The sequence below is a fragment of the Empidonax traillii genome, unplaced genomic scaffold, assembly GCF_003031625.1.
Source record: "Empidonax traillii isolate 1590-97213 ecotype Southwest subspecies unplaced genomic scaffold, ASM303162v1 scaffold223:size1722714, whole genome shotgun sequence".
NCBI classification, from domain to species: Eukaryota; Metazoa; Chordata; class Aves; order Passeriformes; family Tyrannidae; genus Empidonax; species Empidonax traillii.
In genome coordinates this window covers 1,268,905-1,296,091 of record NW_020955416.1, presented here as the reverse complement: position 1 = coordinate 1,296,091, position 27,187 = coordinate 1,268,905, and the positions used below count along the sequence as shown (strand labels likewise).

At 44.3% G+C, this 27,187-nt stretch overlaps 1 protein-coding gene across 27 annotated transcripts in view; it reads right to left on the bottom strand.

The window, feature by feature from the left end:
- The window catches only part of MAP2 (microtubule associated protein 2), a 99,824-nt gene that overhangs the window by 33,716 nt on the left and 38,921 nt on the right, over positions 1-27,187 (bottom strand). For 8 of the 27 annotated variants that reach the window (XM_027887843.1, XM_027887852.1, XM_027887853.1 and 5 more), the window contains exons 3-6: positions 17,938-18,051; positions 15,525-15,602; positions 6,223-6,480; positions 173-3,925 (exon numbers count right to left, since the gene is read on the bottom strand). In XM_027887843.1, coding sequence (XP_027743644.1) covers positions 173-3,925; positions 6,223-6,480; positions 15,525-15,602; positions 17,938-18,051 — 4,203 coding nt within the window. Of the gene's footprint in view, positions 1-172; positions 3,938-6,222; positions 6,481-15,524; positions 15,603-17,937; positions 18,052-27,187 lie in introns of all 27 variants that reach the window. The other 19 variants (XM_027887862.1, XM_027887866.1, XM_027887868.1 and 16 more) reach the window with 12 other exon arrangements.

Genomic DNA, 27,187 nt, shown 5'->3' with positions numbered 1-27,187 from the left:
CAGGGAAAAAATAGTTGACAGAGCAGACATTCAATAAAAAAAGGCAGACTATTTTACCATTTTTCTGAAACATGCTGAGATTACTATTATAACTGTAATAATTTTGCTTTTCAATCACTATGATTTGGAAGCAAAAATATTAAACAGACAAAACAGAAAGGATAATGCACACCTTGAGTGTCTGCCCAGAGACTGTCTGTGTCCATGACGGAGTCATCAATTGTTGTTTCATCTTTGTAATCATCACACATCTCTGTCTTGTAGTCGGTGAGCAGGATTTCTTCTCTCTGGGGTGAAGCAGGAGCCTCTGGGGAGCCCTCCTTGGGCTCAATTTCCACTTCTTCAACCTCCAGCTCCTCTTCAGCCTGGGAGTCTCCTGTTTCGATGTCTTCCTGCTGAGTAGCAGCAAAGCGCACACTGTGAGAAGCAGATTCGCCCTCATCAACTGTTGTCTGCACCACTGTGATAAAGTCATCCTCCACTGTCACCACCGATTCAATAATGCCTTTCAGTTCAGGCAGTGCTTCTGGGCCACCCTTGGCTAGCATTTCTTCAGCAGCAGGCTGCCCAAAGCCTGGAGGCATTTCTGATACAAGATGCTGTTTATCCTCTTCTTTTCCTTTTTGCTCTACTTCCATCTCTTCTTCCTCGAGTTCTTCCCCCTTTGTGGCCCCAGCTGCCACTTCACACGGCAGCAGCTTTTGGGTTTCCATAGGTTTCACAGCTGTATCAGGAATCTTTTCAGTTCCTTCTGCAGGCTGTGGTATGCTGTCCATCTGAATCTCAGCAGGCTCTTCCCGGAGCTGTTCAGCCTTGGAAAGGAGCTGCTCCATACAAGTCTCCTTTGCTGGTAACTCTGCAGGCATCTCTTCCCCAGAAACTGGAGGTTTTGGAGGTTCTGCTTTGACATCCTCTGGTTTCACAGATTCCCCATTCAAACCTTCTTGGGCTTGGTCATGCTCTCCACTAGATTCGTAAGACTCCTCTTTATCAACTGCCTCTTGATGTACCAGATCGGGCTTAGTAACTTTTTCCTTAATTTCTGTTTCTGACAGTTTGGTGCCGTCCTTCATATAACTAGGCTCGGTCTTGGAAAGTACATCTGCATCCTTTGCTTCTCTGGAGAACATGGTCTCATCTTTCTGTTGAGCGTCTTTGGGTTCAGCCTCTGCTCTTTTAACAGAGGCTTTGTCCTTCCCTGAAGGGAGGGAAACAACCTCACCAATCTTAGCATCTAACTGACTCTGATTTTCTTGGTCAGCTCTCCTTGCAGCTACTTCCATATCGTGCTTTATAGCATTGTAATCTGGTTTAATTGCAGCTTCTGTCTCAGCTATTTCAGGAACAACACTAAGAGTCTTCTCTTTGTCTCTCAACAAAGAAACAGAGTCCTTTTCTATTGCTATCTCTGAAGCAGATATTCTGTCATACATGGTATCACCAGGTAAATGAACTTTACCAGCCACACTTTCTTCTTTCCTTTCTGACATTGCCTCAGCTCTTGTCTTCTCTGGCTCTGCTCCTTTAATGGCACAGACTTCCTTGGAGTCAACTTGATATTCACTTCTTTCTAGCACAGTATCTAGCTTCTCTTTTTTCTCCTGCTCAAAGTCTCTCACCAGAACGGACTCATCACGCTGACCTAAGTCCTTTTCACCAAGGAATTCTTCTTTGGATTTCTCAGCGGCCGCCAGCTTCACTTCTACTAAAGACAGGTCGGGAGCCAAGCCACGTCTCAGCTTTTCATCTGTGCCTTCGTAGAAGGGACAGGTTTCACTCGTTAAATTCTCACTGTCCTGAACTGGAGAAGGGAGTGGGACTGTGTACTTGTTGAAAACACAGTAGCCCAAGTCTTCCAGCTGACTTTCAGCTTTTAGAATCACGTGGTTTTCATCTGTCACAGGTGGCAGGGCTGCGCTGCTGTCTTCCACAATAGTGTCAGAAGGAACTGGCTTCTTCTGCGCCACCTCAGCATCTGCACTCACAGAGGCTAATCTAGACCTTGTCCCTGCCAAGTCTAACATTTCAGGCAGGTCAGGAGCCAGGACAGCCCCATTTTTGTAATAATCTTTGGCCTGGAAAGATGATTCAGCCGAGGTTTCGGGCTGAACCTTTTCTTCTGGTGTTGCTTTTTCCTCTGCGATGTGCTCATCTTCCTCTCTACTATCAATGGGGAAGCAGGGGGCCTTCTCCACTGCTGGTGTGGTTGCTGGCAAGTAGTCATCACCTTCATCCATACTTCCACTAGTGTTAGTTAGAATATCTGAAGCCAGGGGAGAAAGATCATGTGCACGACCAAAGCTAAATCCTAGAGCTATTGAATCCAGGCAAGACATGGGCAGGTTAATAGACATGCTTCTCTGTTCAATTGCAGATCTCCCCCCAAGTCCCAAACTCCTGCTCAGAGTTAGATCGTCTTTATTTTTACTGTGAAGTTCTCTCTTGTCCCCATAGACTTTGGGGTCAATAGTGAACATTCTCTCTGTTGGGGAGCTGGGTTCTTCGGATGTGTCTGGTGTATAGCTCTGGGCCAGGGTACTGTACCCCATTTCGTGAGCACGCACAGACTGCTGCTGATTTAGTTCTGTCTGTAATTCCTCCTCCTCCTCCTCTTCATCTTCTGGTATTAGATGACCTCTCTGATAAGGCTCATATATACTCTCTTTAGTGTCACTTAGCTCATAGTAATCACTGCCTTGTTTCAGACCATCTGCTTTGAAGGCTTCCTCTTTCAGAGCAGAGGTTTCAAAGTACTTTGACATTCCTGAACGATCCTCCTCCTCTTTCATTTGATGAGGAGCTGAAACACTTGTCTTATCCTCCTTGGCATCTTTTTTAACATCTTTTTCTTCAAGACTGGAAGTCTTTTCAGTGGTTAAACCTGGTGCCTCAGGGGCTTTCTCTATTACTCCAGATAACTGAGTGGTATCAGAGTGCTCTACTGTTTTCTCAAGAGTCTGTTCATGGCTTAACTTGTCTGGGAGTAGCTGTGTGCTTGGCTGTGCCTCCTTTTTCATGTCTATTGTTGCTGGGAGCCCACTTTGGTCCTTTTCTTTTTCTGTTTTGAAAGTATCATTTTGAAAGTCCGCTTTGTCTAGGGAAATAGTCTTAACTTCAGGTTTTGTGGTTAATTTACCATCATCTAATATTTGAGCCTCACCTTTATCGTAGAAGTCGTACCTTTCTTCCTCATCGCTCTCATCCTTGGTCATGTCCTTTTCCTCCCCCCACGGGGGGATTTTCGGGGTGCTTGGCGTTTTCAGGCCATCTACAGTGAGTGCTGAGACTTCTTGCAGAGCTAACGTCCTGTCTCTGTGGATCTGTTCGTCTTTACTGAGGTCTCTGGCAAACAGTTGGTCATTGGGCTCCTGTTTTGCTTTGAAGGCGTCTTTGAGCGAAAGCTCCTGGGGGACAGCAGGAGATGGGCCTGAAGGAAGTTCACTTTTAGCTGCTTCTGCCTTCTGTTCTGGTAGCAATAGAGAACTTTCGCCACGGCTGATGGTGACACCTTGGACATCTTTAAAGTCATCTTGAAATTTGCTAGACATAACCTGGTCGGTTGATGAGGGCACACCTGCAGTCCTTTCTTCTGCCCTGCTCCCTTTAAGCAGCTGAGATGGCAAGTCCTTTTGTTCTTGAGGAGCAGGAGGTTTGCCGGCAGGTTCTGCAAAACTGGCTTCCCCCTTCTTCTGTGAATCAGTTTCCAAGATCTTTTCTGACGGAGGTGAAGGCATTTTTTCTTTGTCTTTGCTCTCTGGTTCCTTTTTATCTACAGCCTCTGCTTTTGCTGGTTGTGGAACTAAGGCATCATATTTAGTTTGCTCAACAGTCTTACTGTCTTTCCCAGATTCGTGTTGCTTTGTGTCTAATGGTCCTGCTGCGAAAGGGCGTGTGCCCTCCTGGACACGGAATTCCATCTTCGTGGCTGCAAGTAAATCTGAAGTAGTTTGTTTGGGTTTTATAACAATATTATTTAAAGCACTTACAGGCAGGCAAGTCACGTGGCTTACAACACCTTGGTATGAATGATGGAATGGAGAGGAAGAAAGATGCAAACATGCAGCAAGGCCATCCACCTAGAAATCTGCTTTAGGGTGTTAAATCCTAGTGTTCTTTCAATACATGAGGTATTATAGTGAATATGTGAGTTTTACACATATAAATGTGACCACTGAAATGAGATGATTTCATGGGAATTCTTCATCTTCATGATTTGTATACAACAGCAAAGCCACAAATAATCCCCACGTCATTGGTAGCTGTGCTGGGCTCTGTAGCTTTCTCTTAGTTTTGCATTAGTAAAGTCTGCAACTTTAACTGAATCAATAGCATATTTGTGTGTTCCTGATATTTAAAACATACTTATTTATACATTTCTGTATCTTTTTGGCATTTTTCTTCTACGTGCAGTCTAAACTGTTTGGCAAATGACAAAAATCTCGCTGCTGTCATGAGACCACCCTGTGTAAATCAGCAATAGATCTATTAATAGACCCAGATGTTAAAGGTCTGGCCTTCAAAATGGCCAGTCAACTACAGCTGTAACTGAAGTCAAAAAATACTTGATTAATCCTAATTAAGCTAATTTGAAACTAAAAATGCTACTCTTATACTCTGTCACTATATTTTCAGAAAGTAAAACCTAGTAAAGTTTTTTTTAATATACACTCTGTTAATCATTAATAGGTTGATCCTTTTTCAATATCCTACGGAAAATAACGATTCCTATCACACTGAAATCTTCCTATCATTGAAAATATGAAGAGAGAGACTGCAGAATGTGGCAGATCTTTTGGCAATAATCTGCAAAATAAAAATTTTATGATTTTTTTTTCTAAAGCTTATTACAACTAGCATTGGGCTGATTCTGAATTTCCTCCGGTCTGATTTGAAGTCCATGGAGCCATTGGAGTCTATGGAGCCACTGCTCTGATTAACCTGATTTTTTAAAGAACAATTAGCATCCAAGTATTGGTAATTCTTTAAATACTTGCATATGTTCATATTGGATCTAAAAAGCAACTGCCATTCTGAACTCCACAGGTGGCCAAACCAGAAGTCTACAACTACAGTAATTTTGCTCCTTTATCTTTTTATGTTTGGTGACTGACTTGAAAACCCTATGAGGTACAAAGACACGGCCACTGGGCTGATGTGGTCTTTGTTTCACAGGAATTAAATAGCTGGACGCTGCTTTTCTCTGTGTATCCTACTGTGCCTCTTACTGCAGTGCAAATGAACAACACCAATGGTATCTAAACACACTGTGACTGCCAAAGGAATCCAGTGTTCTCCAGCTGGGCCAGACAGAACACCAGGCTCCCAAATGCAGCATTTCTCAGCCAGGGAGGCAGTGGGTACATCACCACTCCACACAAGATGTCTTTGAACCTCGTTGCACTGGCTGAAGAGAAAAACCATGAAAAGGGAAATCCTGAAGCCTAGTTCTTATGTACTGAAAGACTGTTGCAGCAAATATTTTGTTCAGAGAGCGGATCAGAACTTCACCCAGCGCACCCAATTCTAACTTTGACTTTGAAGGCAAACGTCCCGGTGGAAGTGATGGAAGTTTTTCCTAAGAAGGGCACTGCAGCAGGGTTAAACATTTGTAATAAGGTAAGACACAAAAAAATCAGAGTTCTAGCAATGACTGAGGAGAGGAGGGGTGGACTCAGTGAATGGCAAGGGTATGACATAAGAAGCAATAGCTTTAAGGAAGCTAAACCAGAATGCACTGAAGCGCACACAAACAACCCGAAACAACCAAACAAAAAACCTGCACGCTGCAAATGAAAAGATTTCTACAGTTTAAGCATCTTTATGTCATAGTCAAAGGCAATAAATCTGCTGTTTAAAAGAAACGCAGATGAATCTCTGCACCAAAAGGAGAAAAAAAAAAATAAACACAGATTAGCAATGTGACTGGCAAACACATCTGAGATGGGCAAAAAAGGCTTACGCAGAGGAATCAGCTCAGCTGCAAAGCACATTTCATCATGGCAAAGTAAAAAACCAGGAATCAGCCGCAGCGGTGGGAGATCATGTTGTCATACAGCACCTATGCAACCTTGCTATCTGCTACACACTCTTCAAGCATAATAACAAGAGCAGTCGTACCATAAATGGGAAAAACAGAAAATGAAGCAGCCTCGGAAAGCACTGGAGAAAGCTGGAGGAGGATTCACCCAGCAGCAAACACATGCAAAGCTCAGGAGGACACACCTTCCTCAGCAGAGGAAGGGGATGTGTCTTTCAGGGGTGTTCCCACCACAACAGTTACACTGGCCCTGCTGGATGCCACACTTGGCACTTTGTCTTCAGGGCACACTTTGGCCTCGGAACCAGAATCCGGCCGACCCTGCCAGAGGCCCTTTGCCTGCTCCGAAGGCTCAGTGGGCCCGTGCCCTTTCCCCATTCGCTTCCCAGGAAGAGCAGCAGGTTTGGCTTCCACAGGCATTGGACTTTTTACCGGTTCTCCTTCTTGGGGATGGAAAAGGAGGTGACATCAACACCAACAGTAAACACCAGGCACACAGCTGAGCAGGACTGCTTTTACTGAACACTTTCAGCTCAACATTTTGGATTTAAGTGTGTCAAACGACTGCTAGCACCCAGTCCATTTAGTCACCATGGAACTGAATTTTCCTTAGGGAAAAAACCAAACTGAAAGCCTGTCTCCCCCAAAGAAGCATGTTTATGCTGTAAGAGGAGAGCTGAAAGTGTTTTAGAGATACACCTCTCCCAAAGATGACTGTGGATCAAACAGCCATTGCAAATGGAGATGGTACTGAATGATGGATGGCTCTGAAAACACCAATGCATCAATGATTCAAAGTACACTGATTTTTTTTTTTGCTAAATGTGCTGTCAAATCCAGTACAAGACATTCAGCTGGGGTGGAGGAAGGTATAAGGCACTGATTTCTTCCCACTGACCTTGGCAATACTGACTGCTACAAGCCAGCAAGTGAATCTTTGGCAAAATTCTGAGCACTTCCAGAGCCTTAACGGGCCTTGTGCATGGCTGGTAACTAATGGTTTTTGCAAGATTTCAGCAAATATTTCTACACTGAACAGGTTTACAAACAAGTTCTCCCTTAAGTTGACATCTGAAATCTATATGTGAAAATCACCATTTTAACAAAAGGACTCTTCATTTCCTTTGCTGTTGCCCCACTAGTCCCTCATCACCAATTAAGTCAAAGAAACCAATGAATTCAATGTAACTATTTGTTCATCTGAATCTCTAAAATATATCACTCATCCTACCGGCTGGTACAATCAGTGGAATAGTTTCAAGAACAGTCTCTACTTGTGCCATGGCAGAATAACGATTAGAAAAGTCTCCATTCTGGAACTGTACTCCTGCAATTGCTTCTCAGACAAAATTACTATCCACTATTAGCATTCTCCCTGATAAGAAGTCAGGATTCAATGTGAAACCTTTGATTCAGCAACACAGTTAAACACTTGACCAGCAGCCAGGCTGCAGGCAACCTGATGACCTCCCAGGTTTAAAGTGTGTCCTATGATGAAGTACTGTGCAGAATCAGACTCAGAACGAAGTGCTCCCGAATCTGGAAGTGGCTGCAGATTAAAATAAAACCACTTTACAAGGGCTTGATTTTTCTCCTGAGATTGCCCCAGCGAAGAGCAGACAATCAATCATCCATTTCAACTGTGGCCTTTGAAGAGCGATTTAAGGAGCACAAACACTAGTTGAGTCTGAGAAAATATCATTATGTAAAGAACAACACAATATTAATAACATATAAAATAATTAGGATTAGATACAATATCTTAAATGAACAGAAGCCAGAAGATTCAGAATCAAACCTGGACCGATGCCTGAGCGTTACAGGGCTATTTACATGTGAGCAGACTGTAAAAGCAGCCTGGCAGGACAGCAGGTCTCCAGCTGTAAGAGGCCCTGACTTGAATGATTTCCTTTACTTTTCTTTTTCCAATTTTATGTTTTGTATGTGCATCCCTTTCAATTAAAAAATGTTAGGGAAAGCCTCTCATTTTACTCTTAAGCTATTCCAAGTGTACGCCTCCATTTCCTGAGACACTTCACCCAATGCTACACGATCAAAAATAACTACTCAAACTAGAAAGTTATCCCTGACTTAGCGAAGGAATCCTGCATTCTCCCTTTGTGCAGCAGACTCTTATGCCAAGCAGACTGCCAGCCTACAGGCAGCAAGTGAGGGGGGCTGTTTCATGATGACTATCTTTCTACTGATGATCCAGCTCATTCTCTTTTTTTTTTCCTCCCTGACACAGTCTGAGACCTTGCACTTTCTCCAGAGGCACATGACTGGTAAGGAAGATGTCTATGAATTAAGCAGGCCAGGAGTGCTCTAATACAGGTACAGGCACTCCAGCTACAGCAATTTTCTATCTCCCCGAGCTTCAGGCACACATGCTGACATCAACAAACTTCGGTTATTAGCACTGATCTCTCACTGGTGGTGTTGCAGTTATTAGGCTACATTGTCCTGTGTCCCAAGATTGAGTCAGTCAAATGCTGTGAAATCAAACATCATCTATTTTGCCTTGAAGAAGTCAGTTTTTCTGTTAGTCACTGAAATATTCTCCCTTAATTCCTCAAAAGCCATTTCACTTTTATGTAACCCCTACTAATAAAATACTACTTACTGATGTGCTCAGGCCATAGAAAAAGGAGATAGAGAGAGAGAGTAAACCTTTTTTTCCTCCTTGTTTGCAGTCAGCTGGCACAATGCTAAGGGGCTGTGTCCACAAAACAAGTGGAAATCAAACATGACCCAATACTGGCTGAAATCACCTGTGTACACTGAGGTAAAACTTACTTACTTTGCCTGCTAGAGGATTAAAGACCTTCCACAGCTATCTTTGGTACAGATGTGGGGGTTTTTTCTCCATTGTTTTAACAACTGACTTACCTCCAGTAACCATCTTTTGGCCTAGTTTGCACATTGATTTTGGCAGTATTTCTCTGGCACAAAGAAAAAATTACCTTTCACTTCTTTGAACTGGCTGCTCCTTTTCCTTTTGCTATAAGCCAGGTTTGGAGAACCAGAGCCCTGATTTAAGCAGGGACCATGGTTACACTGACCCCAAAGCTGCACTCACTGTTCATGCTGCAGCTTTACCTTGACATGAAGAGACTCTTTGAGAGGCGTCACTTCCATGTGGGGAGAAAATACCTCCAGGTTTCCCTCCCCAGAAGGCAGCAATCCCAGGGACATAGAGAATGGAATGGATGGCAGGTGGGTAGAGGGGAAGAGGAACCAAATGGGACCATGCTCAGTTCACCTTCATCATGGCCCAACAAGACCTCTGTGCTCTTCACCGTGGCACTGGGACGTGTACTAGAGCCAGTCCACTCCGAGCTGAACAAAGGGTGGTCATAGTACTCCTCATCGGAATTGTAGGGCTCATCACTGGGCACAGACACCGAAATGGAGGGGGCCAGGTGTTTACACCACTCCCTGCTGGCAGCAGGCCCACGGCCCGGGCAGTGCTGGAGCAGTCCCACCTTATCCTCCGCCCCTTCATCTACAAACAGACACACACAGACAAACGCTGCAGGACAGACAGAAAGACACAGAAAACACCAGACAGGATGGACACATGCCCTACCAACACTGTGTCATGCTGCAGGGTGGATGACACCAGCCAGGCTGCGGGGAATGCAGGATGGAGGAATGAGCCAGCCATGCATTTTAACACGTGGGCCACATCTGAGGCACTTCCTCCTGGCTTTGCAAACATTGTAAACCAACCACTGCAGGGAGGGAATCTCAAAAAGTACACACATTATTTAGAGGAAAACACTGCACACAGACCACAGGTCACAACTATATTATACCTGACTGACTGTAATAAAAACCTCCCAGTCATCACATAAAACTTTGGAAATGTCAAATTTAAAAAGTCCCTTAATTAAAAAGAAAATCAGCTTAGACTTGGGCCAATGGTGGCTTTATTTTTCATTGTATCTATTTCAAAATTCCCCACTGTAAAGAAGTAACATTTAAGCAACCATAAAAACCCTTCCCCAAATAGCTACTTTTTTTTCCCCGACAAAGACCACACAAAGCTGCTCACGGCAGTCTCTGTTAGTCCTGTATTTTATGCTGTTGTGTCATATTTCCATGGGTGAACTAGCTCTCACCTTGGTGTTTGCTAATACTTTGGAATGACAGCTTTATTCATCCATCACTGTAGCACTGCAGAAAATCACATATTCGTCTCAGGACCAGCTACTGACAGCTACAGGGAGGGGGAGCTTGAGTTGTTTTTTTGCAAGACAAAGGAAAATAATACTACCCAATGAAAAGGACCGGCCTATCACCTGATCCGTGTATACAAACCTAGAGGGGAGACCTGAGAGCCTCATGTAGGCTGAAGTGACCTCTCATCATGCATAAAGCTATGAAAAAACTAAACATCTCCGGCTAGACAAAGACATTCAAGTCCATTCTCAGTGGCAGTTTGATGAACACTGCATTCATGGTGTGCCTCAAGCACCTGCAGCTATTCCAATGCATTTCCTATCAGCTTCAGGAACAAGTCGATGCTTGGTGTCCCCTGGTCTTCCTCCAGACAATTGTACCTTAGAGAATTTCCCCAGAGCCTCCAAAACTTTCACTCTCAGATCCAGAACATGGAGTCGGAAAGCAAGGCACAATAACAGATATGAACCAGATCTGTGTGTGACCCCAAACAAGATGGCTCGTGAATGCTGCTCTAACTGCCATTACCCAATCTGGGAAAGCAACTTGGATCCAAACAATTCCATCCAGAAGAGCTCTGAGATTCTTCCTGGCAAACAACAGTAAGTTTTAAGTTTCTTTTTATAGCACAGCATGACAAGACAATGTCTGTGTCTTTAAAAAAGCATCCTCTGCTTTCTACGGCAAGAGAAAGCAAGTATCCTGTGATGACATGGACCACTTCCACCTGGGAAAGGAATGCTGCAGGAGCAACCCAGGCTCCAAACACCCTCAAAAAGGAAGGAAAATTAGCAATCCATGGCAGTATTGGTAGCTCCTGCATGTATCACAGTTCTGCAAAGAGACACTGTCTGTGTTTAAGGTTGGTGCCAGCCCCCGAGGCTGTCCAGGAGCGAAGGGAAGCTGGTGTACCTGCACACACAAACACCACCCACAGAACGTGGCTTAAGAAAACCACTCTCACTGTTTCTGTCAGGGTATAAACAATGCCCAACTCACTCACAGTTTACCTGCTTCACTCTTGGAGTGGAATCCAAATCCCAGATTCAGGGGTTTATGCATTATTACAGGATGTAGGTGTGGAAAGATAAGCTGGGAAGCTGATACTGCTGAGCAGGACAGTCTGCAGAGCACTGCAACAGGGAATGCTAAACATAGGGCTGTGCCTAAGCTTCCCAATTCTCTCTAGTAGCAAGAGCCAGCAGCAAGGCTGCAGGGAAGTAGCAACCTTGATCCACTTGCAATGCAAAAAAAGTGGATTTCTTCTCCACAGAAGCCCCTACAAAATTTGGTAACAGATTTGAGGGGTCTCACGGTTTGTACAAAGCAAGTTACAGGGGGTGAGCCCACGGCTAAGAGGGCAAGACACCAGGAATCAACTCCCTCCTAAGCCCAAGAAGGTTCAAAACTGCAATTCCTGCTCCTCTGCATGGTGTCCTCACACCAGCCCAGGTATTACTGAGGGCAAGAGCAGAATGAGCTGACACACTTGCCACCTCTTCTGCTGGAACTGGGACATGGTGGAGAAAAAAGGGAAGGCTGATATGGTCAGAAGCAGAGCACAGAGAAGGAGGATGTGCCAAAGGAGAGGTTCTCCTTCCAGCTGTGGGTTATACTTATTCAAGGACCCTGCAAAAGCAAAATGCGTCAACAAGAGTGAAGAGGAAACCCCAGGACTTCTCTATACTAATACAAACAAAGCTGAAAATTCCTTCTTTAGAGGCTCCAAATGGATTGTAGGCAAGAAAATGCAGGCCCTGCCACTGTTCCTTAAAACAAGAGAACTGACAACAGTAAAAAACCTTAATACACAGTATTGTGATGGTCAAAAAAAATCATTAGGAGTGCAAAGTCTAGTATTGTTTGGGGCTCTTACATATGTGGCTATTACAGATTTACATTATTTATCAGTTTGAATAAAGATGTTTTTGAAATTACTGCAGATAATTTCATTAACAGCATAATGATGTCTTTAAAGGAGGATGTGCTTTTATTTCAGCAACAAGAAAAGTCTTTTTTTTATTTTAGTCCTTTCCAATCTCTTTCATCTCAAAGCGTGGGAAAAATCCCTAATGCATTCTGAAGTCCAAGATTAAAATCAATTCTCACAAAGGCTAATTCTGCTTCAGCTTCCAAGTATATTCTGAGACTGCCTTTCAAGAAGTAATTTTCCCTGTCAACAGACCCATTTTCATAGGACACTCGATTCTTTTCAGTTTGCAAAACATTCTTATTTGGTATATAAAGCCTAACATGAAATGCCCATTTTAAAATGGAAGACAGTCCATCAAAGGCATCCTTCTGTCCTGTAACATTTCAGACAATTTTTACATGAAGATATTGTTGACCATTGTCAAAAGGCACGGAGCACAAAAGAAATGCCAAGTTGGCAAGAGAATATTGCATCAGCCCTGCATGACTAGATACAACTGATAAAAGGATTAGAGAATGTTAGAAGGAATTTCATTTCCTGAACAAAATTATTCTATTATAGTTGATATAAATGAAATAATTTCAATAAGGCAAATAATTTTCTTACCTTCTGCAGCAGTTAAAAGGGACAGGTTCATCTGAATGTTTTTCTGCAGCCACATCAAAGAAACCTACTCCACTGACTCCTTTCTCTCATGAAATACAGTTGACCCACAAATCTCTCTGTCTTTTCTACCTTTTTTTTTTTTTTAAGCTGTGTTTGCTGCATGGCTGGCCACATCCACCTTTGTCATGTCTACAACAGTGATTTCCTTCCTACTGTGACTGAAGGAAGTCTCTTGGATTCAAAGCAATGCAACACACACTGACAAGTGCATTAGGAAAAGCTTCTAGGAGAAGGGGAAAAATGGTCTGAGGCAGATACACCAAATGCTCACCTTTTTCATTCAACAAATTAATAAGCTGAATTCTACTGAGCAGAAAGACAGACAACGTGAAGGTGCATGAGGATGGACAGCCAGGTGGTACAGAGAATGGGAGGTTTAAACAAGCACAGTAAAACTGGGTCAAACCCTACTGAGGCAAACTCTTCTGAATGGGAGCTTTGCCTGAATAAAAATGACAGGTCTGGTTCACTCAGGTCAGCAAAAGCTCAACTTACCCACAGAAAACAAGGACCCCCATCTTCCAACACAGAGAACACAAGACTTTTACTACCATTAACTACACTGAGTTGACAACATTGATATTTTGGGGAAAAGCAACATAATATATTTCTGGTGAAATTACTTCCAAGTTCCTTCTCTTGCTTCAACCAACTCTACTGGGAGTTCCAGTTTGAGAGCTGGACATAACCAAGATAGTTCTAGCAGAGTGCATTAATGACTCAGCACATCATTTCTATCCCTATTTCCCCTATGAACTGGCCATCTGCTCTGAAAAATGGAAGAGCTGAATCAAAATCTTGTCATGGAAAAGTCTTCAATGTTTTTAATAACTGTGGCATTGTAAATCATCAAAAACATCTCCCAAACACTGACCTTTCAGCTCATGCAACCACCCCTGCAGGGTAAGTAAGTAATATATTACTTATTAGTAAGTAATTATATTAACTCAATTCTACATGCAAGGAAGGAGAAAACCAACAATGTTCCATGGCTTGCTGAGTCATATGCAGATCTAGGTCTGGCAGCTGGTAATAACCTCCAGTTGTACAGTGTTTTGCCACCTTCCTGTGTTAGTACCAAAATGCTTTCAATTTGCTTAGGGGGCAATTTACAACCTCCTGACAAATAATCAATACAAGTACTTTACAAAATCCTAAAATACCTGCAAATAATACAGCTGATGGAAACAGCAGGCAAACTTAATCCTCAGCCTGAGGCTAAAGGAAGAACCTTGACATTGGCCTGAAGCAGAAGAACATGGCCATTACTGTGATAGGAAAAATTAAAAAGCGTATACTGGACTAGCCAAGTGAACTATATATTAGAAAACAATGGTGAAATCCTGGTAACAATTGTAAAAACCTTTGCTGAGGCCTTATCAGTTATCTTTGCAACCAGCAGTTTTGACTGCCATTACCTCTGGGTGATTGATGAGTCTAGGAACTGTAATATTTTTTAAACACAAAATGGGCACATGTTTACTTTAAAACCACAATAATCAATTAATCAAGTTCTTGATCTTGGCTACTAATCACATCCAGTAGGTATTTCAAGTAGAGTGGACTGACCAATGTTGTTGTTAACATGGCCTGTAATAGCGTTGTGTCAAAAACGACTGCAAGATGGAACATGCCTGATTGCAGTGTCTCATAAACTGAGAGTCAGACTATGCTAGCACATGAAATAACAACCATCCACTGGCAAAATTCATAAAGGTTGTGTGTTGAAATACCAAAGTTTGTTCAGCGGATGAGGAGAAATTATTTTCATGCACTTATGTAACAAAGAGAAAATGCTAAAATAAAGTCCAAGAGGGAAATAAATGGACACAAAAAGATGCTACTGATATGGCAGAGTTCAAGTGACAGTCCCCTGGAGATTCCAAACCCACATCCTTCTCCCTTTTCCCCGTGCTATGGCTCAGTTTGGACACTGCTGTCCCCCTGCAGGGATGGCCTGGATGCAGCAGTTGTCTTCTGTTGAACAAAGCACTGAGCACACACCCACACTGCAAAAACTTCACTGCCATTTAGGCCCCTGCTTAATGTTCAGTCAACACTTCAGTTCTTCACTGGAGGAGATTCCAGCAGGAGGAAAACGAGGTGATTATGGGCTGCTGACATCAAACGTTTGTTGTGCAGAACAGAATAGAAATTTGCTTTGTGAGACTGGGCTGTGACTGCTGCACTCTGTGTACAGAACCCCCCAGACATGCAGGCACTGAAGCATGAATTACAGGTCAAGGGCCAAAGAAATGATTCAACTCTGAATCTCCTTGCTTTCATGCATTTAAGATTCCAAAGCTAATGGTAATTAAAAAAAAAAAAAAAAAAAAGGCAGCCAAACAGATATTAAGAAAAAATAAAGATGACCCATATTGAATCACAGTTTTGGTGACCACACTGGGACAGCAGACACCTCGGCTCATATTGCATACAACAAGACAAGAAGGTGAGCAGCATCATCTCTTTTTCTTTAGTATGGACATACTTAACATATCCTGCCAGTTACCTCTGTGCATGTGTCTACCTCATCCATGCATTGCAGCTGGTTTGCAGATGGGGAGTTATTGCTGGGAATGCCTTAATCTTTTCACATGAAGGTGCAGAAAGTATCTCCATTTTCTGATTCCCCCATCCTTTAGATTCATGTCTCATCCCTCTGCTGACAGCTGTGCACTGCAATGTCCAGGAGACCCTTACCTTCCTCCAGAGCTCCAGTCTGCTCAGAAGCTGGTGACGGAGGCGGGGAAGGAGGCAGGTTGGCTGACTCTTCAACTGCTGTTAGAAATTGAATGGTAAAAATGAGATACAGCAATTAACTGCAGGAAGACCAACGCGTGACGCAAGCTGCAGTCAGCCTGCTCTGCCCAGCTGAGGATAATTCCTCATCCCATCAGTCCCAACGGGGACTCATGCCTACTGCATTTTCAGACACACCCTTGCAGAATACACAGGCTTCGGAATTTTTTTTTGTTTCGGTTTGGTTTTCAGTGTGAATTTTCTACATGATTCTGGTCATCGAGTACAATATCAAAATCAAATAAAAGATAATCTTTTAAATCAGTATTGCTTCTCAGAAAACCTTTAGTCACCCAAGGCAACAGAAATAAAGTGCCTGAGCATGAGAGATATTACAAACTAATGCCAGCTATCAGAAATTGGCATCCAATATCTTCAATCTCCCCTGAGTACATAAACAAAAATCATTCTTCACATTTTCTTTTCCTCCGCTGACTTCAAGGTTAATCATAGAAAACATGCAAATATTGTTTGTCTAATAACAAAAGACATCAGCATAGGGAACTTGTGTCATTCGTGACATAAGAGTGATTCAGTTGAGCAAGACACATCTGAGTGAAAACCTAGATGCACTTAGATCTGGGTTTAGATTCACTCCCAGTCACAAGACTAGATGCTGAAACCAGATGATTTTATTTTCAGTTATTTCAATTCAAGTACGATGAAATCCCAAGCAAACTGCTTCTTAAATGAACTCAGAATAACCTGATCTCCTACCAATCATTTTGAGAATTCTTCTTCTTTAAAAACAGATCCACTCCTGGGGCTTAACCAATGCTTAAAAAAAAAAAAGTAACAAATCTGTTCCAACAGACCTGTTTTATCAGTGGCACTTCTCAACAAGTAGATCTCGGTTTCCAATTCAGGGGTTCTTCCCAAGCATATAAAGGCCACTTTCAAAGCCACAGCAGAGCTTTACAGCCTTCCTCCTATTGATTTTAGTGTGGCTTGGAAAAGACTGAATGGGACTTGTCCTTAAGATGTGCTGTCCAGTGACAGAGTATTTATAAATTCATCACAATTCAACTGACCAGAGGAACTATAACACCAACAGGTGTTAACTGAAGACAAACTTCTCACAGTGTTTTTTAAATAAATTATCTAACTAGATGGAAGTGACTATCCATTTTGCCTCTCCCAGGCCCCAGTGAAGAGATCTGTACTTAAACATGTATGAAGTGATCTGCAGAACTGGGGACTTCCATGTAAAACTGAGTGTCTCCAAAGAATGAAACTACCAGGTGACACATGTCCCTGCTGCAGTTCAAAGATGGTTCAATGAAGCAAAAGACCTTGGGAACCAAATTTCCAACCAATATTCTAAGCTAATCATTGACTTTAATTCATCTCTGGATAAGGTCCAGACACTGCACTGAAGCAAGCAGAGTGTCTGGGGGGAAAATACCAGGAGGCATTGTTTTGATTTAATGACAATGTAGGTGCACTCAGCAGAACCTGTCCAGGGCAGGTCTGCAAGACTTCCCAACCTCAGGATAGACTATGGCCTTTCTCTGGCCTTTGGTGGACGTGTTTTGAGCTAATGCAGAAGTTTTGCACCAAGGAGGAAGCACTTCAGGTACAAATGGTTGCATACCTACCTTTTTTATGTATACACACATACATGTACATACACACATATTTCAGAGAGACATTTCACGAAGGAGGCAGCAGGAGGATGGGAACACGGCATGGACCAGTGGCAGTGGTACTGTTCCCAGTTTAGACCACTGGCATTTGCTTCTTCCACGTGTGACTCCTTTTCCCACAACCTCCCCTCACCCTGCTAATGCCTCTCTTCCCTCACCTGCCATGCCCCATTCCTTTCTGCTTCCCGTTGAGGTGCTCCCCCCCTTCCATCTATCTGAGCAGTTACCCCCCCAGCCAGCAAAGCCTCACTGCCTTTTATCTGCTCTCCTCCCACTTTGGCCTCCAGACATTAATCCTTCCCACCGTACACGGTTGAGCACAAACGGTCCCCCCAAACACAAGGAGCAAACCCTTCCCCCAGGAACACCCCCTGTTACTGTAAATGTGCCACTGAGAGCCAGAAACCAGCTGGAGAACTGCTGTCAGAGCAAACAGGGAACACACAGGGCACGAAGAGCCAGGAATGCAAGGATGCTGCCATCAGTACCATGTGGTTCCAGGATTTATCCCGTGGTGCTGTGGTTTACCCATGAGCAGTGTGAACACACGGCTGGAGCTGTGTTTTGTAACACACACACACACACACACACACACACACACACACACACACACACACAAAATGTTAGCAGGCACGAGGTTACTTGGAACATTCTTTGTCTCATTTTACCTAAAGGTAGAGGTCCGGGCTGATCTTTGTGCTGGGCTTCTTTTTCCTGCTCACCTTTCAGAACTGCTACAGCTTCAGCTGTTACTACTTGTACTATCCTCGCAGACACTTCTTCTGTGGCAGCAGCAAAGTCAGGAAAAAGAAAAAAAAAAAAGGAAAAAAAAAAAAAAGAAAAGCATGCTAATCAGAACGGTGTTTTAAAATCATAAAGATTAGGTTAATCAATAAAAAACGGAGGCTGACTTAATCCATTTTTAAAAGGTAATCTTTTTTCCCTGAAATACAAGAAAATCAATTAAAAATAAAACAGAAGCACCAGATATTCCAAAGATCTCAGCGGAAAATGCTGAATATTTATAAAATTCAGAAGCCCAGCCTTTACAGCAAAATACACAAAGCATCATTATTAAACGTTCTTTCTGATAGAGACAATGTGCAGCAACTGCAAAATTTTAAGGTGATCATTTATTAAATGTCTAGAAGAAATTCTGCAGGTACTGTTTTGCAAACAGGGGTAGAACGGTCAGCTGAGTAATGGGATTTCTTGACATTTAATATATGAAGAGACCTGCATTCTAACATGCACTCTGGGTGCTTTTTCCTCCTCAACAGTACACACTCAGTATGCATTAAAGGCACTTCCCAGCCAGTCATGTACGCTGATGAGGGACTTGGAAAAGAAGGGCCAAGTAACATCTCTGTACGATCTCCAGCTCTGCCGCAGTGCTGGTTGGGAGCTGTTCCCAACGCAGTCCCAGCTGAGCCCCAGGGAAGGCCACAAGCTGCACGGTCCCAGCCCATCAGCTCCACTGCTGGGCACACACCTGAGAGCAGAACAAAACCTCAGCGCTGCCCCAGCCCTCGCGTGGGCACAGAGGTTTGTAATGGCAGATGTCGATACATCTGCTGTCAGAGCCCCCATTAATCACCATCCCGGGGGCAGCGATGAAAGCTCTCTGCTCACCCATTACTGTGTCCTTCAGACAAGGACTGGCCAGGAAGGGCAAGTATATTTAAATCAATGCCCTACATGTAACTTCACAGCAACCATGCTGACAAGGGACGCTGTCCATTAGATTAATTGTGAATTCTTTTCACAGCTAGTACTCTTACAGATTGCCTTTGTACTTTTAATGTAAAGTTATTCCTCTTTGTTTGTCATTTAGAAAAGCTCATTTTTTTTCCCCCCCTCCCCAAAAAAACACAGATGTGAGTTACTTGAATTTCACAGCCACGTTTGTCTAAAACCAAAGTGCTCGGTTAATCTTTCTTTTGACCAAACTATTTAATGAGATATTAAAAATCCCCACCCACTGGCAAAGAACACTCCTAATTGTTGGTATTTATATCTTACAACTCACTTCCCTCCTGACTGGTCACCTGTAGGGCAGTGACTGCAACAGTTCCAGCAACAGAGATAGATGAATATGTCAGAACTAACAACCAATGAAAAAAATAAGCTGATTTGCAAAAACTGTTAACCCCAAAACACATGAATATAAACTTGCCAAGGATAAATTCAGACCAGAAACCCAAAGATGCTGCTTTCCCACTGTCAGTGGTATGAAGTGCTGGCAACCTTCAACATAGGAGGAAACAAATTAACTGGCTTTGAGATGGGGTTTGATACATTTACGAAAGAGACTACATATGATATAGCTACCCACCAGTAGAAGGAGACTGCAAACAGCAGCTCTAGTTCTCTGTTCTTCCATTCAACAACGTGCCCCCAGTGTGAGATCAACCTCCCCTCTGTGGTTAAGCAGATCGAATCGAGCACCATAACCCCATCAATCAAGTCACGCATGTGGCCAGTCCTACTGACCAAAGAACAGGGATATCGATTTAAAGCCCAGCCATCTTCCCAGCTGCCTTTCCAAGGCCTGCACCTCATTTTGGGGCTTTTTTGAATTCCTCCTGCTTCCACAGCTGCTGGATGCTGAGGAAGCTTCTCAGCCCCTCTTGGTTCCTTCCTCTTGTGAGAAACACAGAACAGACACTTCCCAGACCCTCCCAGACTCTCACACGGTGCTGCTGCTGCAGAGCAGTGGACTGGACACAAATCTGGAATCTTTACAGGCCCTGACAGCTCCCTGTGTTCTGAGGCACAAGCAGCCTGCGAAGAACAAGGGAAAACCTGGAGAACAAACCTGCGGCTTGGCCTGTCCTCCTCCTGCAGCACGTGGTGTCCTCCCCACGCCAGCCACGGTGTGCTGCAGCACCCTGCACGGGTGGGACATAAACTGCTTTCCCATAAAGCATCCTGTGATACCTGGTACAGCCCTGTTCACATCCTGCTTTTTCAGAGCACGAAAAAGTGTCACTCTGACGGCTTTGGTGAGCACGGAGAACAGCTCAGAGCTTTGCAGAGTCCCCACAGCTCCAGCAGACCCTGCACCAGTTCCTGCCACCACTTTACACCGGGAGGACGTGACACACAACCAACCCTCCTGCCAAAATTTCCATGAATCTGTTAATGACAACACCACCGACAACAGCAACATCATTGAGTCTATGCTGTTAGCTCAGATGAACAAATCAAGACTCAACGGGGCAGACTGTTAAGAGAATAAATTTTTTAAGCTTATTTTTACACGAAAAATTTAAGAAAAGGCTCCCATTAATTTCTGATACAGAATATGCAAGTGTGTACCAGATTTAGTGCCCTTGAGCATATCCAAAGGAAACTCACTTGGTCAACTGCTTTCCATCAGCCAAGCTACTGCAACCCTTCTCCTAGCAAGGTAAGACAGATTCCTATTAAAAATGATCTCTTTTGTTAGAGAATTTATACTTCTTCCCATCCAGCCTGGTTCTCTGGTGCAACTGAGCTCTCCAAGGCTGGAAGACAGCTCCTACCATCTCAGCTCTCCTCCTGATTTAATTTCCTTGGGACAAAGACAATGTTCCACAGGGAGATATGTCTGGGGGTGAAAGGTTGCCTCCTGAAAAATGGAAATTTCAATTTCATGCTATGCAAAATAAGTAAATAAAAATACAAATGGCCTCTGGGTTTGTGCTTTATTTTTGTTTGGTTTGTTTTGTTTGGCAGGGGTTTTTTTAATCGAGAAAGGCTTATGAACACTCTGCTGATGGATATTTCGGATGACACAGGAGGCACGGGCAGTTCACCAGAAGAGCAGTGCTTTTCCTATACATGGTTGCTGCAAAAGGACAGACATTTCTGTACTAATGGACACTATAAATAGCAGATCCAATGGGTAAGTCAAATCCTCACAGGGCAGCTATTGAGACTTTTCATAGTTTCCTCATGGTTCAGTTAAAGTTCAAGGAAGCCTAATGATACAGAACAAAAAAAAAAAAAAGAAAAAAGAGACTTAGCCAGCCTGGATGCCAGACAAATTCTTCACAGCCTAAAAGCTCTGGATTCATTAGACATAGTTTTCCTTGTAAATATTTTTTTCCCTTCTTTTCCTTTTTCCCCTTTTCCTTCTTTTCCCTGCTTTCCCTCTGATTCTACTTTGTGCAACAGAAGTGGCACTAACATATTAAAACTAACACCAAATAGATGTATTTCTTAAAGGCACAAGAACCTCAGGTTCACGTTATACTGCAGCAGAACGAAGAATAGCGACATGCCTTTCCTTTGCATTTTGCAGAGAGTAAAATGCTGCTCCTTTTTAGCAAGATGTCATCTGCTTGTGATACAGGACACAGACAGAGCTTCAAGGTTTGATTTCAAGGAATGCAGTACCCAAAAGTACAGGCAGTCCTTGGATGTGATGTCCCTGATGGAGAGGAGACATTGTGAAAGACCCTCAGCACGAGTTCTCCAGAGCCCCTTGGCAGGGCGAGGCCAGAAGCTGACACAGAGGGACTGTCCCTCTGCTGCTCCCTTGAAGGTTGTCACTTCAGACCAAGCTCCGACAGGGCTGTGGGGTCAGCTCTGCCCAGCTGCTGCCAGTGCCATGACTGCTCCCTGGCAGGAACAGAGGACTCTGCCCTGCTGAGAGGGCAGGCACCTGTCTGGGGTACTACACTAATTTAAAACCAAAGTTAAAACTCAAACGAGTAAGCACTCTGTTCTCCCGGTTTTGGAAGTAGGCCCAATTCTTCTATAAACCCCAGCCCCCAAAATACCAAATCAGAAGCTCTGGAATCTCCCTGCCCCACAGGTAACTCGGGGACATAAACTCTTTCAGAGCACTGGGATGCACAGGGCACGCTGAACCAGCTGCTGCTGGTGTGGGGAGCTTGCAGCCTTTCCTCTTGGCTGGGTTTAGAAGGCCTGCTGTGTCCAAAGGCTGCTCCCCTCCTCACAAGAAAATCCAGCTGCCCAATCCTCACCCCAGCCGCTCTGGCATTGCCATTTAACCTGCAGTAGGCATCACACTGACACTCCTCCAGACACCTAAGTCCCCCTTCACTGACAGAGACTCAAGCAGGGGCAGTTGAATGAGGTTATGTGCCAAAGCATGGCTAGAGCAGAGCACGGGATCTGGGATCAGATGTCATTTTAAATCCCTCCTTCATTTCTTATTGATGCTGCTGCAGTTGTCAATTGGCTGCAGATGTCTCCACTGGCACCTGAATCCATTACCTACAGTACTTTCATTTCCCAGGAAACTTTTCCAGTCCATTAACTCTGCTAATGGACAGGTCTACCAGCCCCAGAGACAGATTAACAGATGGTGGCAAGAGTCTTTTAAAAAAGGTGTCTGAGCTCTCACCAAATATCTCCAGAAAAAAAACAGGCAACTATAAAGGCAAGGACAAAAACCAGATCTGTGACACACCTCTGCAGTGACGTGTGGGTGTGGTGTCTGTTCCTTTGTGCCCTTTAAATGGTTCTCCTTCAGCCTCTGGCAGTTCTTCCTCTTTCTCTTCCAAACTACCATGACCTCGGGCTCCATGAAGAAGCTGAGTTTCTTAGGAATACCACTTCCTAGGTCAACCTCCTTGGGCTCAGCTGTTTGCCTCTGACAACCCTCGTCCAGCAGTGCCTTTATCTTCTCTCTCTTCCCTATCCCTCTATGCAATGTTTTATGATTATTTTAAGAACTGTTTTTGAGAGGAGACACTGCCTATGGGCAGGGCTCACAGCATCTCCCTGCCTTGCAGGTACCTGACCTGGCACTGCCATGAGGATCCTGCAGGCAGAGGAACCAGGGCTGGTACAGCTCACCCTGGGAAACAGCCTGCTCGTCACCCCAGGTAACAGTGCTAGTGATTTCTCAGGCCACAGTTGCTTCAGTCAGACCAGAGTTTGTCTCCCCAGCTCTTCCTCTCCTTCCCTGCCTGTAGCTGCCTGTGTTTCATTACTGCCATTCAGCCAGATCACTCAGCCCTCCTATCTACCACTTCTCCCCACTTGGGAACCCATTTCACAGCAACAGGGACAGCTCCTCCTAAAAGGAAAAAGCATTTCACATCCCCCCAGTTTCACCAGGATGCTCTTCCCAGACTTGAGCAGCATCACCACCCCCTCTTTCTGATGCCACTACAGTGGCAGCAGACCTTGAGTTTGCCGTGGCCATGGAAGGTGCCATCTGGTCTCTGTAAAGGAGAACTCATCTAAGGCATAAACAAAGTTTAATGTGCTGGAACTGCACGGCACAACAAATGCTCCAGGAGAAAACCAAAGGAAAGGGATGATAGGAAGGAGGGACAGAAAGGAGGAGCCTGAAAATTGTGTCAAAACTTCTCATGCATTCACAGTGCCACCCCACACACACCCATCAAGAAAATTAAAAGTCAGCTTGGTTAAAGCAAAGGGTAATTAATGCTCCCTGAGCACTGAGGCTAAAGCAAGGTCTGAAGAAAACTGCAATCAGATGGAAAGGATAAAACAATACGTTTCATTAATTTTGCGACATTTTAGGGAAGGAACACAGGCAGAGCACAGCAACAGGCTTAGCTCATGTGTGCTTGCAGAATTGGGAAAACAAAGCAATTTCAGTCAAAATGTGCCTGTCAAAATCCTCAGTGGGGTGCAGAGCAGTTTCCAAGGTAACCAGCACTAATTGTTGGCACAGTGGAAGCCAGTCAACAACAAAAGCACAGAGCAACCTGCACTGCTTAGTGAGGCAAAACACCCCTCATATTCCTGCAGAAAGGAAAGATACAAAGCCGCTGTTTGCTATCTTTGACAATCTGAAAAGCAAACAGGACCTATGGATTTTTTTCCCCCGGGGTACTGCAATTCCAAGTGCAGCAAGACTATAAAGCAAATAGCTATTCGATTTGTTTAGAGGCATTAGCCAGTCCCCTAAGGACAGGCCCTGAATTCACGCTCAGCTCTCCTGGAAGCTGGTGGATCACTTGGTTCAGTCGAGACTGCTGAAACGTTGGGGCAAAAGACCCAGGTGTCACCCAGTGATATTTGAGGAGGAAAAAACAAAGACTTAATCGCTGGGATAATGACAACTGTTAAGTCCTGCCTTTTTGCACTTGGATTAAAAGAGAAACACACAACAGCAATCAAAGCAGTGTGAGTAAGTTATATAAACCCCAAATAATGCCAATAGATTAGTGCTTATGACTGAAGAAAAAAGCAGTAACATAGCTTTACAGAATTCAAATATTTGCTTTCAAAAGGCTTTTGTGAGTGTAAATATTTTGCTGTAAGTAGGTCCTTGATCTGGATGTTGGCAATAGCAATTGGCAGGAGGTATGAAGGCAAATAATAGGAACATCAGTTTTTAAATTCAATGCAACCACAACACAACTGACAAGTATCATTTCCCTAATAAACTCGTTGACTTTAAGCTACTGCAGCATCAATGAGATTAATTTAATCACCAGGATTCACCAGCTAACCAACAGAACGGGTCAGAAAAGGCTTGTGTTTTGGGAAAGAAAGAACTTTGACTGAATTCCCAAGGTATAAACACTCAGATTGCCTTAAGGGAAGGATGTACTGCAGTCACCATGTGAGAAGAGCATGAACAGATGAGCTACCACTGAGTGCCTGACACAGCAGTTTCACACCCTGGTGAGCCGCACAGCAAAGAGCTTAGGCCTCTGTGATTTGGGGTACTTCAGGTATTCAAAAGTCTCTCCTATGTCCTCCTTAACCTCTAGATTGTAAAGCTGAACCACCATTATCCAGCCCCTAAAAACGGCTGGGCTTGACCTTGGAGGTCGTCTCCAACCTTAGTGATTCCACGGTTCTTACGCTGTCTGCATTACAGCAGAGTCGAGCTGGTTGGTGCTCATCTGGTGTCAGACTGGCTGTGCTCTGGTACAAACAGGAGGCCGGAGGGTGCCTCTCCAGTGCCCCCTGGGTTGTTGTGCAGTGCTTGGGGAAGCTCGGGCTGCCTGTCCTTGGACTGCTCCCACACGTTCTGCGTGTGATTGAGCGACACCGCCCCGACTGCATCTTCCCGATCACCTTCTTCATCGAGAGAGTTGCTCACACAGTCCAAATCTCCAGTGGCAAAACCCAAAGTGATTCATGCTAGGAGCCACTGAGAAAGCTCCAGTGAGTGCCCTCCTGTGGCTCCCCAGCACGTTCATTAGGCAGTGGCCTGTGCCATGCTGTCTGGCAGCTGGAGAACAAAACACCAGGGGATCAGCTCCCTCCCCAGCCCCGCCTTGAAAGATGTAAGTCTGTTAAAAAGGAGTCATACAAATGTCAGAACAATAAAGCAACGCTTTAAAAATGAGCCCTCATTACTGCAAATACTTGCTCCCTGTGCATCCCCTGAGTCACATCTTCTTAAGGCTATTGCCTGGAACAAAATATTTACTGTCAGCATTTCCCAGCCAAGTCAGAGGTGGGAAAAGCTATCCATTCTGTTTTGTCTGATGCATGGGCAACTCAATTTAGAGCTAGCACGCAATACTGAAGTAGACAACACCACACCCTCAGCCAGAGCAATGCAGTGAGGTCCCACTGCCTTTCCTAGGATTTGGTATCAGCTCAAAACATCACCTAAATGTATAAAGCAGCTCTATCAATCTTTTCCTAAAATATGAATTCCCTAGGACTCATGCAGAAAAAATCAAATTGTTTTGGCTTCAAAACAAAGAACCACATATTTAATCCTCTGTGAGTAAATATATGTAATGGGTAACTCATTTTAACTCGCTTTTAAATCAGTATTTATTTTTAACTTAAGTACAAGTTAACATTTGAAACAGTCTTTTAAGAACCTCTGTAGAAGTCAATGGAGTTTCAGCCACCTACAGCAGTAGGTGATGTCCCTTAAAATTAATTTTTAGCTCCTTTTCAGATTGCATTAAACACTTTCTTATAAGTTTTTTCAATGCAGTGTTTCCTGTAATCTTTTTTAAACAAATTCAAAGCATGCTATATAAACTGCTGGATTTAAGTTTAAAATTAGCATTAAGCTGTGCACACACTGTGTGGGATTTAGCTGTGCCCAGTCAGGAGGACTGAAACTCACGCTGTCAATGCCAACAGAATGCCGGTTTAACCTGTCAGGGGATATTTAACACACACCAAATGCAGCAACGCTGTGCCCTGTTCACCTTCAGGCTCAGCTGCCGGCCCGGCTCTGCAATGCAGAAGCAGCTGCGTGGCTCATCTCCTCCCAGCCCCACCCAGCCCCTGTACCAAGGCAGGTGTGATTCTCCTGCCAGCTGAGCATGTGCTGTGCACTTCCAAGAGAGTGTGTGCAATGACTCCACACAGGGGCAGAGCAGAGCAGGCCCAAGGTATGTACAAATTAATTCAGTCCCACAGGGGCTGTGGCGTGGAGAGATGTCCAGAGCGGTTCTCGGCCAAGCTCGGCAGTTCTGCCGTCTCTCCCTCTCTCTTCTAGCACTGCCCCAGCTGAAAGGAACCTTGTCTCTGACTAGGACTCACCCCTGAATGCCCATACAGCCTGCTCCCATCCACTGCCTGCCCACCCTTGGGCACCCTCAGCTCACACCTCTACTTGTGCAATGTGATCAGGAAAATGCCACGAAGGAGAGAGATGTGAGAGACGCACACAAAAGCCCTCGGTGCGTCTTTTGTGCCCACCCATGCACTGGCACAGGTTGCCCAGAGAAGCTGTGGCTGCCCCATCCCTGGCAGTGTTCAAGGCCAGGTTGGATGGAGCTCTGAGCAACCTGGGATAGTGAAAGGTATCTCTGCCCACGCAGGGGGTTCAGAACTAGATGATCTCTAAGGCTGTTCTGTAACTCTGTGATCTTCTGAACTACCTCTTCCACTTCTTCTGACAGAGCTGTCTTCTGTGGGCATTTAAACACCTGCAATCTTCTGCAGCCCCAGTTCTGGGGACGTCTGGGTGCTGTGGTGAGAACTGATATGAGGGCT